Source organism: Ischnura elegans, chromosome 6 (assembly GCF_921293095.1).
Source record: "Ischnura elegans chromosome 6, ioIscEleg1.1, whole genome shotgun sequence".
In the NCBI taxonomy this organism is placed as follows: Eukaryota; Metazoa; Arthropoda; class Insecta; order Odonata; family Coenagrionidae; genus Ischnura; species Ischnura elegans.
This window is the reverse complement of record NC_060251.1, coordinates 56,314,501-56,331,808: the sequence shown is the minus strand read 5'-3', so window position 1 is coordinate 56,331,808 and position 17,308 is coordinate 56,314,501. Positions and strand designations below refer to the sequence as shown.

The following is a 17,308-nucleotide window of genomic DNA, read 5'->3' as shown; positions in this document are numbered from 1 at the left end:
AATGACTGAAACGTGTTCTTCTTCATGCCATTTCAGCCGTAATGACCGAAGTGTGTCACTTTTTTGGCCTCTCTTAGCACACCATCGGTCACTGCTACTTCAGTGCCGATATATGACGTGACTGACACTGCACTCATAGCCGCATACACACCAAAACTCAAATGGAAAGGATCCAAGTATTAAAGCAAAAAGAAAAGTATAGACTTTTGGTGCAATGGGTGAATTTGTCTAAAAATCCACGGCAGGGATTGTGTTAATTTTTTTTTATATGTGTATTAATCAAATTTGTGTAATTACAGCTTTTGATTCATACAATGACATCAGTGGAAGAGATCATTGGTAATATTTACACTATTTATTGTTTGCTTTTACTTTTGTGTCGTCTACGAACATGATTCATATGCCCAAGGACATGATACATATGTCTATGGACATGGCAGAAGAGGGACATTATGTGTTTACTCACAAGAAAAAACATAAATCGTTTATGTTAAATTATTTGTTATTGGACATTATGTGTCTAGTCATAGAATACAAAATATATACAATTTAGTCATGACTTCAAATACAAGATGAAGTGCAGAGTGAAATGTTGAAGTAATGAATATACATAATGCCCTAAAAATAAATTGGCCTACTGTAATTCAAAGTTACTTCTATAATCTTAGCATACTCGGTATTCAGAAATAACAAATGTTGGTATTTAATAATAAATATGACAGACATAATGTTAACTTGGCCTAATCTAAGTCTGCATGGTACTGTACCAATTGGTTTTGACAAGATGTGCAGTCATTTATTCATGCAAAAATAAAAAGATCCTAGAATTCTGTTTGGCATTATGGGAAAATGTCTCAAAAACAAAATTGCTACTTTAAAATGTCCTAAGTAAAGAAATATTTGTAAAATTTCAGTAACTTGTGCGTGTAATTTCAATCCAAGCACACATTAAACTTTACAAAGAATACAAGAAGCAGAACTTCCAGTGTGTGAAGATTATGTATCATCATTGACGTCTTGAAATTCTAATTGCATTTTTCCAATATCTATGTGCTTACATTTCTTCTCTTGGAGCACATTCAATACATGTTAGGCTTCTCACTTGTACTAAGTTTGGTTTTGTGACCGACCAGCCAATCTTATGTGTTTTTAGGGCACCGTTAAATTTGGGCATGTTAAAAGTGGATTAGAGAAGCTTTCTAGAATGAAATGAGATGGCACATGAATGATCATTTAAATTTTGTACTTCATTCCGTCATCTCCATTGACATTAAATCTTTTAATTACTTTCAGACTAATGCTCGTGAAGCAGCAGAAAGAGAATCAAAGGAAGAGGCTGAAAGACAGACAGTGGGGGTGGAGGCTGAGGAAGAAGCAAGGATAACGAGAGGGAAGAAAGCTCTGGCTAAAGAACTAATTCGCCGAGATTTCAGCAGAGTTATGAATCATTTTGATGAACTAGCCAGGCAGGACTGCAAAGCAAGGGTGGCTGAAATTTCAAAATTACCAGTAAGCATTTCACCAGTTCATTAGTTAGCCAAAATATTGACAATTTTGTTGAAAAATACGACGATATCAATTAGCTGCTGAGTGCAATAAAATCTATTTAAGCTTTCTTTCTTTGGCATGCTAACTTTGAATCTTCTTATTACATAATGTACATTGTCACATCTTCAATAATGAACAGGTGTGCCTTACTTCCTGCTTAGGGTATAAGGTCTCCCGATAGGGTATAAAGCTGTACTTGCCCTGTGCATAGAAAAGTGTGTAGAAAAATATCTCTTGGATATGAATAATTGTTCATCGTGATAATATTTTGCAAATTTGAGAAATTATGTTAAAGTTGGCTCTTGCCCAAAGCAGTTGATATGGGGCAGACTTAAATCTTGGGCTTCAAAGTAATTGTTAACTGTCATGGCCGTAATTTCATGAATATAAAAATTTAAAGATTAAATTATGTATTTAGGAATCACTCATTGGCACCGTATAGGTTCTTGAAATGGATATGTATGTACAGTCATTTCCAAAGGTATTTATCACCATAGAGTGGTGGATCTATGCGGTGGGGACTGATTCCAAGGGGGGAAGGGCTATAGCCCCCCCCTTGGGTATCCAATTTGCACAAGATAGAATGGTAATTTTTTCTGACCCCCACTACTGCTAGAATTTGAACCCCCCTTTGTCCCTATCCTGGATCCACCACTCACCATATATCATTGGGCCTTCCACCCATGTTTTTTGGCAGTGGGTTCACCAGCCATGCCACTTACAACATCCTCAATGGCTCTTGGCAATGTTAACATTTCTTGTATCTTGTGTGCCAACTGTACAGAGTTTGTATAGACTTGGCCCCATTGAGCTGGTAGATAGAGCGTGAGAGTGGATTCATACTTTTGGAAATGATTGTTTGAAATTATGTAGTTTTAATTGTAAACTGCCATAAAAAATGTCACCCTTGTTAGCGCGGGGTTATCGTTGGGATGGCACTCCAAAAGAGTTGGCGAAACAAGTCAGTCAGTTAAGGAATTTATTGTGATTTCTTTAACATTGCGTCGCGAATGCCTTCCTTCCGACTTAAACACACACCGAGTCTATCCCGCCGACTGACTGCTGCCTACAGCATCATCCGCCATCCCATCCACCACGTGACCACCAGCTCCCTCCAAGGTGCTGATGTCAGCATGGCTACCACGCTGGCATTTCACATAAGTGTCTCCTTATAGAGGTCCAAATACCATGAGACATCTAAATGACCATCTGGTCTCACGTCCCCGTTTGGCGGCAAACTCAAGTGGTGCTGCTTACACCCTTTTTATTTCATAAATTATGAGTTTAGTTGAGGAGGGTGGTAGCCTAGGTGGTGAAGTGTTTGGCTGATGATCAATGGGTTCTTGGTTCAATACCTGCGTGATCTTTTGGACTCTCCTAGAAAAATACTTTTCATTAGGTTGCTTAAGTTAAGGACTTGGCCCTCATACACTGAATATGAGACATTCAATTGCCTGCGGCTTATTTTGGGTCAGCTCTGTGATAAGAGAGTAGAAAATTGAAGATATGTAATGGTATCAGATTCAGCATAATTTTTAACTTCTACGAAAGCCAAGCTTCTATTCAGCTGATAACTCTAAGCTGTACGCATCCATCCATAAAAATAAACGGCCAACTCCCCCATTAACACTAAGCTTTCATTTCCATTAAAATTAAACAAAATTATTTTGTTAGATTCTCTAATCATTATGGTCATCACTTAAATAATTTTTCTTTTAATTTTTTTGTCTCATTTTTTTCATGCAGCCAGAAATTTATATGGATGAGGAGAGAGCAGCTTGTGTTAAGAAGAAGCAACAGCAAGACATGGAATCTGCTTTTGAAGGAGTTATGCATGGGAACATGGGTGTTGAACTTGGAAAGGAAAGGTCAAAAGGAGACAAGTCTGAGGACACTGGTTGTGAACCTCTGTTAGTAGAGAAGGCATCTTTCCCTGAAGATATCACACTAGATGCAACTGACCCTATGACTGACACATCCATTCCAAAATTAAATTTGGCTGTTTGTGAACAAGGTATGTTAAAAATTAATAATAACTACTCGATAAATTTTTTATCCAAAGTTATTCTTTCATCTCCCTAATTAGTTTTGGAGATGCCAATACAGAAAATACTTTTTGAACTTGATAGTTATTGGTAGAGTGCTCTGCACGGAGATCCGTGCACATAAAATTTTGGTGAAAACGTTTCACCCCTTCCAAATTATTTGTATGATGAAGGCTCTGTCAGATGAGGTGTGCTTGCTGGAACTTCTAAGTCCGATTTATATGCCATCAGCAGGGTGCCCAGTGACCGGAAAAATCAGGAGAATAGGGTAGTTTCCTTCATCAAAGAAAACGAAAGGCATTGATTGCGATTCGTTACCCACCATTAGTGTATTTATTCATAATATACAAATTATTTGGTTTTAGAAGTCCCAGTATGGATGAATGTTAATGGTCAATTTTAACCTCATTTGATAAAGGCCAGATTGGCACACATGCGATACCACTCCACATGACGTCACAGGGGCCTAGATTCTATACGAGTAGTCAGGAGTCTTACATCATCTGAGATTAACAATGCATGCATGAGGCACAGAGCTCAGGGAAACATTTCTTAATAATCACCTATTAAAATTCCCTAAGGTCGAAAAGTTTCCTTAGTTTGATAGGGTATTAATATGATGTCTCCATGCTTCTGGGTTTCACCGTATGGATTTTCTTTGCGACAGTTTCTCCGGTATTCCAACCGGCATCTTCAGGAAAACTATGCATCAACTTCAGGGTATTAATAATCCTTATCTAAGCCAAGCACTACCTGCTAGCAGGGTACTCTGCTACCTGCTAGCAGCCTGCATCACAGCGGCACACAGAGCCTCACACCAAGGTCGCCTCACACAGCGGCTGCCGGAACCAGAATGACATCACATGGGCTTTTCCCAGCATTCATACTCATCCATCAGGTTTTTGTGGGCTTTAAAATTTTCAATTTTCATTTAATCGCGAAAATTAGATATTGTCATTTAAAAATCTAAAAGCATGAAATACGTACTCCAGGAGTAATAATCTTTCAATTTAGGCTATTACAAAATATTAGGAAACCACCCTATTGTACTTCCCTCTTCAATCCAGTGTACGATCTACTCCCTCTAATTTATATATGTATTTATGAAAGAGGATGTCTGTTTTTTTCTGTCAAGTATGCGTTTCCATACAGCTGCACAAATTGCAACCAAAGTTAATATATAGGTGCTTCTCATGCTTCCAAACTCTGTAGGGTTACTTTAGGTTGCATCTGACACGTCCTTTGTGTCGTTTTCTCATTACCATTCGTTACGTCACGTCATACAACCTCTGCGGTTGGACATCCTGCCAGTCAGGCACCCCTCTTTACAAAATCGAAGCGAAAACATAACTCAAAGAATACTACTCTTATCTATTAATCCTCTTGTTACAAACCTTTTTGCTGGGGCTTGTGTTCACATGGCATTTTTAGTCTGCGCATGCATGGACCATATAGGTAACGATCAGTGTTGTGAAGCGGGATGTAAGCTGATCATGTGCACAGTATATGGAAATTATTTTTCTATTGTTTGCTGTTTAGCATTTTCCGCTCACCGCCTTACTTCAATTTTGAGGTGGGGTGATAGGATGGGGTAACTTGCAAAATTCTCCATTTAAAGTGGACTTAACAGGAAGAGTACAGGAGAATTTCAAGTTTATTTATTAAACATTATCCTAGTTTAGCTAAAATTTCTTTAAACTCGACCATATTCAAATGCATGACCCATTGAGTATGCTTGTTCACTGTCTCATTTCTCTCAAGGGGGTGACCATCACCATATCTGCTTTCTTCCTTTACCTAAAATTCGTGCCATGTGACTAATAGTTCCAAGTTTCCCACTTCTCTGAGTACTATCCTTACCGAAAACTCCTGCTGGTTGAAGTTAGATCTTAGGTTTCCACTGCATTTCTCCATATTAGTTGGCTTTCAGGCCTTCCTCCGTGTTGAGTCATCAATACCTGACAACAGTTCCTCCAGCCATCCTGCTGGCGTCTTCAGGTCAGAAGATGCCTGCAGGATGGGTGGAGAAACTGTTGTCACCTATGGACAACTCAACAAGGTGGAATGCCCAAAAGCTGACAGCTAGTCCTGCTAGTTGTACATATGTATCTATAAATCTTATTCTCTTTTTTCCCCTGCCTTGCATCTTTATCTCTAAAGCAGATTTTAGCATCTCCCAACTCTTCCATCTCCTCCCAGGAAGAAAGAATTTTTCCCTGATATGTTCAATTTTTTTTAGTCACATTTTGTAACTATGTATATTATAGTCCAAGTTAGCCCTTTGATTTGCATATTTTATTTAGCATATTTTGATGAAATAATTGGAACAGCAATTTTTTTATTTCCAGTTTCAACCTCTACCTCTACAGAATATGACGCTTCTAGCAGTAGCTCTCATCCTACCATTAACTCTAGTGATGTGTTATCTGACAAAACGAAAAATGCCGATGAACCAATTGAAATTACGCCAGTTGAAAAAATTGAAGAAAAACCATGTGAACGACAATCAGCTGAGGTAAGTAACTTTAACTTAGCCTGCCTTTAACTTAAATAATATTATTTATTTATGATTTAATATGCTGAGGAAGTGAGTCGGAAAAGTTGACTGTTTATCAATTAGCATGATTCTGTATCAAAAATGTCTTCATGGTAAAAGTACACACTAACAAGATATTATCTGAAGTTATTTTTTTTCTCATTTTGATGCTTAATATTTGTTTAAATTTAGGATATAGACCGAGAGTTGCAAGCTGCCAGAGAAGAGTTGCGAAGGCGAATTGAAAATGCAAGATCCATTTTGGAGGAAAATGGTAGGGATTTTTTTATTAAACCCTTCTACTTCAATTTATTTTCTGAATATAGTGCTCCTATCCTCTATTTTTTCTGTGGTTCTAACGGAAAGATAAAGAAATGATATTTTGTAGTTTGCAATCAGCGCAGAACAGTGAAATAAAAAGTGATTATTTCATATTGTTAATGAACGAAACCTCTTCCCGTAAGAACATCAAAAACACTGCTATACCTACTCATGTAAAATCTTTTTATTTCGTCCACTGTATCATATTTCATGAAACATGAGTTCTTAATGTACATAATGGGTTTTAACATTGTTAATCTTTCAACATATTTCTATTGCTCCCCTAAATAGAGCTAAAATTATGAAAATCTGATGATGATCTACTCTTGTCATTGCACGATTTTCCATCGGAAGTTCATGATGAGCTAGACTTGTCATTTCAGCGTAAGCGGTTAACACATTCAGTGCGTGGCACCTCAATTGACGTGGTCCTGTTCAAGCCGAGATACGGAGCATGTCAATTGACGTGCTCTGCCGGTCAGGCTTGGAACCCTTTGTCTTCCTCCGTACATGACTAATATCCACTTCCGAGTCTTCCGATCGCGTGTATGGCCTTTAGCAAGCTTCCCTCTTTTGAATCTTGTGCGCCGTTTGTAAAAAGCAGAATTTGAACGGAAGTTGTGGTGCAGAAACCTCTATTTTTCTTTTTTATTTTAACAGCCAATTTTGAGGACTTTAATGAAAATCGGGCCCGCATTGAATGTCTTAATGATGTGGATATATTTATGTACAGTAGACTCCCGATTATCCGGGCCAATGACGGGGATAGACGGCACGAATAATCGGAAAACACGGATAATCCAAGCTTTCTCTTAAATGTTTTGTAATGTTTATACTTTACGAAAAACAAGCAATATACAGTGGAACTTGGTTAGTACGTTCCTCCTTAGTACGTTTTCCTCCTTAGTACGGCGATTTCCCTCGGTCCCGGTACCATCCGAACAAAATACAGGTAAAAGAATTTGGTTAGTACGTTTGAAAAAATTGCGCTTTCCTGGTTAGTACGCTCAATTGCTTGCCGTGACGCAACCCGCAATTCGTTCTCTAGTGTCTTCTTAAGGGTCGCAAACGTCTGAATTCATGATTTAATTTATTATTATTAGCCATTAACATTCTTCCATTCATTCCACATCTCTTTCTTCTACCGTAATTCATCCAAATGCATTTCTGAATTCTTGTGACGTGATGAAAAATAAAATGCGCCCATTTTTCGGGAATGTCTGACTACGAAAAACTACAGCCAATAAGAAGCCCCAATTTTCCCCACCCCGAGCTCCTCACCTTCTGTTGCCTTTGGAGCGCTTGTGAGTGCCCACTGCTGCACACAAAGTTCGTGAGTTGGCAATTGTTGCTATTGCACGAGTTATCATGATGAAGAAATGAGTCTTAACGGTATTAGACAATTCCCACATTATCTAAAGCAGTACTGCTCCATAAACTCGACGTCGTGCGTATTTACTTGACTACTGTTGCGGGAGCAGACGGTCCTCTGGATCTCAACGCGAAGCTTAGCTTAAAAGTACCTGATCTCGGAACGAAAGCAGACAACATTAGACAAATTTTGAAAGTAAATTTCAACTGTCTAATATAAAATTTTCTTGTAATTACGTCGTAATCTAATAATCTTGCGTGACATCAGTCGATATATCGATCGATTTTACAATCGAAATGGTATCATTCCAGAAGCGAATGTCTACGGCTGTTGCCATAATTTGAAAGTCAATATAATTTTGCCCAATTTTTATGATGTTTAAAAAACCAGTTGACTTACTCCGGGTTGTTGTTATATTCTCCGAGTACGCTGTGAGAAAGAAAAATGACTTGTCTTCGCTTGTCTGAGCTTCACTCGTCCTCGTTCTGTAAATATATATAGGATAAATCACGGGAGATAGACGCCGTAATCTTGGAATCGTCTTCGGAAATCTATGAAAAATTGCGATTTTTATTCACATGGTATTGTTTTTCAATGTAGCGCTCATTTTCTTGATTTTAAATGTGAAAAGAGTTCAGGAAGGCGATCCTATGAGAACTACCGATAGTAATTGTAATTATGACGACTTTTTCACTGATTGCAATAACCCCGACTGCTATTATTTACTTTCCTCGTTAGTACGTTTTCCTGGTTAGTACGTTCATTTTTCGTGGTCCCTTCAGAAACGTACTAACCAAGTTCCACTGTATTATTATCTATGCAGTTATTCTGTTATTTAAGAGTGCTTCCCGGACTCATTCAGAGCTTTCTTCGCCAGTTCGCGATCTTTTTAGCGGTAATAGCATGGTTGAACTGGTATTGTTAATGCTCCATGTAAGGCCTGGTTTCGAAAACCATGTATCCATGGTCGTGTGATCATTACAGAAAAGTGGTTTGCACAAATGCCTCAAAACCACTGCTCAACATCGGAAACTACACTGTCAGGCACCACGCCATGTACTCGCGTCTCGCTCAAGTTGCCCGGGTTGCAACTGCTGCGCGACGTGTATCTGTGATCAAGGACCCCTGTCGCACACTGCGAGGCTTGGAAAACAGGGACACGGTGCTCTCATGAATGCAACTAGCGCGTGATCACTTCCGTTTTACAAAGGGGGTTCTAATGAGAATAATAAGCGCGTTGTATCCTAGCATTTATTCCGTAATTCCGATGATTTTGCGTCCAATTTTTTTAAAAAGATTGCGGAAAAAATTGAGCGAGAGTGAAAATCATGCACGGATAATCCGCCACCCGGATAAACTGCAGCCGAATAATTGGGAGTCTGCTTTATTGTAATTATAATTTCTGCGAAACATCAAATGAAACCCCTCAATAAATTGCAGTCAAAGGTATCTGTGTTTTTGTTTAATTTTTTTGTTTCTCATTCGTCCTTTTTTATTGCAGGAAGTGAGCGTGTCAAGAGTGATCGATGCAGGAAAGAAGGAGATGAGGTTGATCATAAGCCCTCAAGTGAGCCTGACAAAGGAAAAGTGGCCTGGTGGTGCACATTATCACAAGGAAAAACTAAGACTCAGGTTTTGCCTTTAGGTAATTATTTTTTGCAAAGTTTAGATTTGATCTCCTCCAGCGTAAATCTGATGAAAAGTATTAGGCATGGATGGATCCATCTGTGTCTATGGTAATGTTACAAGCTGCTGTAGTTATTTTCCTTACTATTTGCTCAACCGGTTTCTATGTTTACACATCATTACTGATAAGACAGCTCTTGATATTGCTGTGTAAACATTGAAATTGGTCGAGCAAATAAAATAGTGTAGAAAGTTACTACAGCTGCTAGTATCATTACCATCGATGAATTTCCAAAAAGTGAACTCTTCAACAATCAATATGTGTGTAAGATATCAGATGTAGAATTCTCAGATATTTACAGATCCAAATTCATTTGAAAAAACAGGCTATTAAATGGAGGTATGCAAGTAATAAAGTTTCTTTGGGGTAGACTTGATAAAGCAATTCTATTTCCTCTATAACTCAGGTATTTTTGTGTTTTACTCATTTCAGACAATTGTTGAGACCAAATGATTTTGACTAATAATTTTCAAGATGGTCAATTGTATTATCTTTCGACTTATGAGGTGGTTGTTATTTATGTTTCCTAAATGTATTTCAATCAAACATTAAAGGGCCTTTTCATCTCAAATCAGGCAGACAGTGCAGGGGCTATTTCGCCATCTCACGTCCACGCATTCTCGCATGTGTTCTAGCAATTCACTGCTTTACATGATGCAATTATGACTGAGCCTTCGCACACACGTCAGATGGTGCAAGTACGTGCCCCATGTAAAATGGCCTTTAGTCATTTTTTATGTGATCGTAAATTCTTCGAAGATATTCCCATTGCTGTGCCCCTATTTTGAATCACATTCTAAGATAAATTTTTTACGCCATGAAATTAAAAAAATCGTTTTTCTTTCTTTTTTCAGAAACTGTTGAGAAAGAAAAACCCAAGGAAGGAAAATCAGAGACGGAAAAAACTGAGAAAGAGAAGTCCAAAAGCAAAAGGAAGAGTTCCGTGTACAAAAATTCATTTGAAGTGAAGGGGAAGACTCTTGAGGAGGTTGACATACTGTTGCAGAAAGCCAAGAAAGATAGAGAGAGTCGGGACTCCAATGGGACTGTATCAAGTAACTCTACTTCATCGTGGGGATTAGAAGAAGTTCGTGTAGTGTTCAAGGTGGATGAGGAATCATCTGAAAAAGATACAACAGGCGTAGAGGAGGAGGGAAGTTCAAGACCTACAGTTACTCTGCAGAAGGCTCCCGAGCATCATAAGTCTCGAGGTGAAAGGGTGAAGTGGGTTGCTGGAGATAAGAAGGAAACAAAGCCAAAGCAGGTGAGAATTTTATTTTCAGTAAATTGGCTTATACAGGGAGAAAAATTGTGTCACAGAATTTTAACCCCGGATAGCTAATTCCAGTAGGAGCAAAAATTACTTATGACGCTGTCGTGTCCTCTGGTAGACAGCTGGATAAGGAGCGACTCAGACTTGGGATCTTGACTGATACTAAGGGATTATGGGCTGCGAAGGTGGTCCTCTCGGAGGGACAGTATCGGTGAGAAATGAATGATATAGAGTTTGCCACAAGGAGTGTATTTTAGACTGTTGTTTCTTGGACAAGAGTGATCTCCTCACTTGGATACACTGGATCAATCAACGAGCTTTCCTTCCATGGCTCTGCGGGAATCCTCTACATGGGTCCTGACACTTGACACCTTGCAGTTTTTAAGGAATTGCGGTATCCGACCACCCCCGTGTGCATGCTAAAATTTTCCACTCATGCGCCATTCTTTTCTGAAAAGGGCACCTGCACCGACTGTCAAAAATGTATTCCGCACAATCAGCACTGTACAGGCAAAATTGAAAGTTCCAGAGACTCATGCATAAACCAAAATAAGGCAAATTGTAAGACGGACTGGGTCGGATTGAACAATTGCCAGGCATCACACAAAGAGGATGCATGGATAGCAGGAATGGAATCAGCCTAAGCAATAGACACGCATCACACAAAGAGTATGCTTGCAATGAAAATTTAATCAGCTAGCAAAATTGCCACGCATCAGAAAAGAATGTGAGAATTTAATCAGCAAGGAAAATAAGTTGGGATATAACAATATTTTGGTCAAAAATGCACCATTTTTTAAAGTACAAAATCTTTGAGCCAAGCAATCCGATTGGCCTTAAGTTTGCCCTGTTGCTGGATGCTCTAGACAAAGGCAAAGGCAAATATGTACTGGCAAAGCATTCGTAGTCATGAGTTATCCAGAGCATCCGGGGGGCAGGGTAAACTCGAGGCCAATCGGAGTGCTTTGCTCAAAGTTTCTGTTGTTTAAAAATGGTGAGTTTTCGACCTAAACATGATTAATAATTTTGGTTCCTACTGGCATCAGCTACCCAGGGTTTATATTCCATGACATAATTTTTCTCCGCCTTGTATATGTAGTTGAATCCAAAAGTGTTGCAATGAATTGATTGGCACCAATTTTCCCCAGTTTAGAAATAGAATTTATATATTTTCTAACTAGGACATTTAGGACTATGTTGTTCTTAGATGTATGTAATTTACTTGTTGGGAAACACTTATATCTATGCCATGGATGGTGGAAATCCCACCATCGATGGCATGGGTAATCGGTCATTACTTGTCATCAAGCTTTACCAGGGCGAATCCCAGAGGGATTCGCCCTGGTAAAGCTTTTGATTTGGTGGGTGGGAATTGTTATCACTCGGCCATCAAAGTCTGCTTGGTGTAGTTAGAGTCTCAGAAGGAGCAAAATTTGAACAACAATCATATCTCTCATAATATTGTACATAATTACTGCATCATTCAGAATTATTATTTTATGAATTTTTTAAAGGTTTAAGATTGCATTAGTGGAGTAGGTTGTGCTTGACATGGAATCCACTACATTTTGTTTTATTTTCATTTGTTTACATTCGTAAAGCAGTCTATCCATTGAATCATACTTTTTTACCAATCTGCTGCATTCCTGCTCATTTAGTGCAAACCTTTTTGATTAGACTATTCAATCGTCCATTGGCCATAATTGCTCATGTAAAACCTCATTTGTGGAATAAGTTTAGGGTGTACCCTTATCATGTTGTCATTTCTTCACTTATTTACCTTATCTCCTCACTTGTCATTTGTACCTCTAGTTTTTTATTGAAACCTGATGGCTGGTGGTCTTGATGACTAAAATGTGCCTTGTGTATTTATTTCTCAGTTACGCCTTTTGTCCTTGAGGTTACCTGCCAAAATAGCTTTAAATAAGCTGATTTTTGTATTTAAGGCAATTTTTTATCAAAGCATTTTAGTTCTTCATCTTATTCATCCTTTCTTCAATTTAGGTGGAGGATAAGCATCTGGGTAGACAAGAAAGACGTTCAGTCAAATTTCTGGATGATAAGGTGTCTCGCAAAAGAAAGGAAAGATGGGATAATGTTGCTGATCAAACAGCACGAGCTGACAAAGATTTGAATATAATGGCCGATAGGAAGAAAAGGTATGTTTCTTTTAGATGGTACATGAAGTTGCTGTAATGCTCCTTGTAAATATGCAGTAAATATAGTTTCACAAAGCTGGAGATCAGTATTCATGATTTTTATATTATTGAGCTATTGGGTTCAAGTGGATAATATTAATATGTATTTATTCAGTGTAAGGTTGTTAGTGATTTAGTGTGTATAAGTCATTCCTCAAATTACATGTTATATGAATTGTGCATTTAACTTCGGTTAGTTATACAGTTAAACATGGTTTTTTAAGTATGTATACAGAAAAGTATAATTTTTACAATTTAGCGAGTTTCCCTTTAAACAATTTATTCACCAATTAGGTGTAGAGTACATATAGCTATGCATTTTGGCACTGTGTACATGCAAATGTATGGTTACAAGTCACAAATGTGAGTGAAGCTTGAGTTTTAGTAGAAGCACCCCTCTCTTCCTGGGGGTATTACATACTCCCTGGATCCAGGTAATGACCCACCCTTCCCCCCCCCCCCCCCCCCAAATTTGATGCTGAATGCCCATATCTCTATTGTTATCCTTGACTGCTACACTGTACTGTCTGGGCTTCTGATTGTGGCATGGTTGTATGCTAGAGGAATTATCAATGCAAACGGATTCATTTCAGTGGAAGGAAAGGAGAAAAAGCGCTGAGGACAGATTTGGATAGAACCCAGAGTGATACTTCATGTGCGAGACTGCCAACCGACCAGGAAATTATGGACAGTGACCGAGCCAAGTTGATTCTGGAGGAAGTCAAATCTCAGAGGAAGAGGCTGGAAAAATGGGTGGAGGAGCAAAGAAATGCTAGGGGGAAAGGAAATCGCCTGCTTCTCAATTATATTCAGAAGCTTCTCTCAATGTCTCGCGAGAGTGTGGCTGAACTTAGCGTGAGTGACGTCTCATCCCCTGTTGTTCTCTTGTCCACTCCCAGCATATCTGATTCTAGTGCTGCGGCTGAAGTGGTGGAAGATCCTTCGGCCGTGAAAAAGTGTGAAGATAAAGGTGTTGGAACAAGCTTTGAAGATGCGGTCGTGGATCAAGAAGTTCAGGTCACATTGTCTCCGTGCAGAGATGAGAGAACTATCAGCCCAGCATCAACTGTGGATGGTAGGACAATAAGAAAGGTTTCTCCAGTCGTGGATAGGCACATCATCAGTCGAACAGAGGAAAGTGATAAGTCTCTCAGACTTTCCCTTGACCGTGATATTGCCAAGTCATTGGCTGAGTTAAAATCAAGTGTAATGCCTCCTCGGAGTGATCCTAGTGTTCCTGTTAGGGAGTTGCAGAGCCCTGTGCAGTTAATACCCCATGTCCCCTCTATACCTCCTAGCCCACCTCCTCCCTCTCCAGAGTATGATGAGTTATCTGTTCTGCATTCGAAAAGAATTTCTCTGCTCGGTGCCAAGCTGGAGGAAATTCGAGAAATGAGGAAAAGGCTCATGACATCGTTCCAGTCATCAAACAGTGATTCAGAATTTAGTGCAAGTTTGTCCCCTAAAAGCGGTGATGAAGACGCTGCTAATGTGACCAAGAGAAGTGATAGTGTGAAGGAAGGTGAAAGGAGTGATGTTCCTGAATATCAAGCGAAAGGCTCAGAGGTACATCTTGGGGAAAGTGACGGGAGAGAATCGTTGGATTCATCTCGTAGCAGCGGAAGGAGTGATGAAGAGTCTGAGGTCAGTATTTTATTACTTAGATTTTTGGTATTAGTGCAATAGTCGCAATACTTCAGGCAGTTTTAGTGTAATACGTAGCTTGATTAAATCAAAACTTGAACAACTTAAGGCTGGAAGGCGATACTTGGTGGAACTTGGTGACAGGAAACATAATGAAGACACACTTTTGTATGCTCCACAGGAGTTTTAATTACCGACCCAAGTTTCGACATAGTTAAAACTCCTGTGGATCATACAAAAGTGTGTCTTCATTATGTTTCAAAACTTGAAGCTTGTACGTGGTGGAAGGGCTCCAATTTGTCAATGACAGACACTTTGTTACTTCCATTATATATTTTAAATTTTTTTTTCTATTTTTTGAACAGGTTTGGCTGTTACACCATTATCAAGTACAACCAAGTAAATTTTCTGTACTTGATAATGGTGTAATAGTTGAAATTGGTCAAAAAATAGAAATTTTTTAAAAATATGTATGTGTAATGTGGAAGTAATTAAGTGTCTGTTATTGATAGCATAGCTTGATAATTAAGACTTATTGCAGGAAAGAGTTTGAAAACATTTAAAGCTTAAAGTTTAAAGAAAGATTTTACAAGCATTTAAACTGCCGTAAAGAAGTACCCTGATTGAAGAGTTTTTCTGATTAGTTCATATACATCTGTGCATTTAGTAGAAGGCTTTCTATTAAGTTATTAGAGATTGATTTTATGCATTGTAGGTATATTGGCAGACATTATTGTGGTTCATTTATACTGTGCTATGTTTTAGAAAATATGAAACTATCTGGAAGTTTAGTCCTTTTACCTAAACTTCTGATTATTTCTTTCCTTTGAAGAAAAGATGTTTAGAGGAGAAGAGTTTAATCAATTTTCATATAATTTTTGCTGATAGGTTTGAGTTGCGTTCTACCTAACCTTCCTGGTACTCAAGGATTTATGTATTAAAAATCCTATTATTACATATAAAGCATTATTGACCACTATGGTAGAACATTATTCAAGTACGTATTTATGATTTTTTGATCATTTGACCAAAAAAACATCAGAAGAACTTAATAATTAAAATGGCATAACATAGCTACACTGGGCTACATGAAGGATGTAGTCCTGAGTACCCCATAATGTATGCATGCAGTGTGCTAATTAATGCCATTTGTGAAGCTTATTAGAATGTCTTAAATTGGCAGTTATGTTTGCAAATATGTTGGTTATATATACTTCTCTGCTGTCAGAGTAATTACAATTGGTTTGTCTTTAATTTTAGGATTCCTTATTGGAAAAATTGTTCCTGGACTCTTTAACCCTCTCAGAGCCTAAGAAATCCTTTAAACCTAGTGAAGAGGTGAAATCCACTCTGAGGAATGGCAATGCCAAAGCTGGTCCTCCACCGACAGCCTTGAAAGGAGGAACATGGTAATTTAATTCTCTACTACTTTCTCCGTCCTTTCAGTGTTTCCTGTCATTGTTTGTTGCTTAAGACCATCCAATTTCTTTTATTTAGATTTTTATTGGCATGTACATATTGTTGGTTTTTTTGCCATTAGTCATTAGTGGGAGGTCATCATCAATTGCTTATTTTTCATGTTTTGCGTAAAAAAATTGGCTTTATTAGTAGTAATTTTGTAGGAAAATAAGTATGTCTCATTGAGATACATATTTATCCTGAGAATGTGAAAAATTCCTTTCTTGAATAGCATCATTCATTTCTCATTGTTTCAATTGTACAAGTGTTAGGAGATATATGTAATAATTATTCAATAATTTTGCAATTATAAGGAAAGTGTTTGTATTCTAAGTGCTATTTTCTTTTGGAAGTCAGTACTCAAGGTAAGGAGAATTATCTGGGAAGGCTTAGAATAGAATAAATTATTAAGGCTTTGAGTAATTTTCGAACTTTTTGCTGTTTCCATTTTAACATCAGCGTTTTCAGCACTCACATGGTTTGAGTGTTGTCATTGGCTTTCAGCTAAACTGTGTATTTAAGTTGGCTTTTCATACAACTACCTTTTATATTTATGTATATGTTAATATGACAAGCCCAACTGCTGTGTTTTTTAATATATTTTATTACCTCTCTTCCCTTGCCATGAGGTATAGATGTTGTATACATGAAATTTTTTTGTGAAAGAATTTGCCATTAGCCTCCATCAACTTTATGGACAATTCTACTATTGATCACTTTCTACTTGGTTTTTATAACTGCCTTTCAATGTGTCCTAATTATTGTTTTTGTTAGGGTCAGTTTCAGATGATATTTTATGTCAAACCAAAGGTTAAGAAATTTTTGTAACCCTATCTATAATTAGATATTGTATTTGGTCTACTTTTTAAAACTATATTTAGGCTTTAGTTGATAGTGTTTTTATTATAATTTTGTATAGTTCATTGCTTTTTTTAGTCTATAATTATGTGAGCGTGGCTGTTTTTATGAGCATAATGATAAACTGTGAACTTTTCTGATCTTAAAATTTTCTCCTTCATTTTAATAGGATTGGCAGTGAATTTCAAATACCTCATGAGCTTTCTACTATTGCGGAAGTTGATTCCAGGTTGTTCAGTGCAACTTCTCTTGCTGGACAGAAGAAAGGGGAGGTGAGCTTTTCAATTTTAAATCTTAACAAGACAAATTAGCTCAATGAAGTGACACAATAGTCTACTGTGCTGTCAAAAGTCTTCTTACAGTTTCTG

General features: G+C 37.9%; 1 protein-coding gene across 1 annotated transcript in view; it reads left to right on the top strand.

Moving 5' to 3' along the window:
* The window catches only part of LOC124160737, a 30,979-nt gene that overhangs the window by 10,858 nt on the left and 2,813 nt on the right, over positions 1-17,308 (top strand). The window contains exons 5-14 of the mRNA XM_046536733.1: positions 1,294-1,509; positions 3,295-3,562; positions 5,942-6,108; positions 6,322-6,403; positions 9,324-9,467; positions 10,364-10,773; positions 12,787-12,941; positions 13,574-14,624; positions 15,885-16,033; positions 17,110-17,212. Coding sequence (XP_046392689.1) covers positions 1,294-1,509; positions 3,295-3,562; positions 5,942-6,108; positions 6,322-6,403; positions 9,324-9,467; positions 10,364-10,773; positions 12,787-12,941; positions 13,574-14,624; positions 15,885-16,033; positions 17,110-17,212 — 2,745 coding nt within the window. The remainder of the gene's footprint in view (positions 1-1,293; positions 1,510-3,294; positions 3,563-5,941; positions 6,109-6,321; positions 6,404-9,323; positions 9,468-10,363; positions 10,774-12,786; positions 12,942-13,573; positions 14,625-15,884; positions 16,034-17,109; positions 17,213-17,308) is intronic.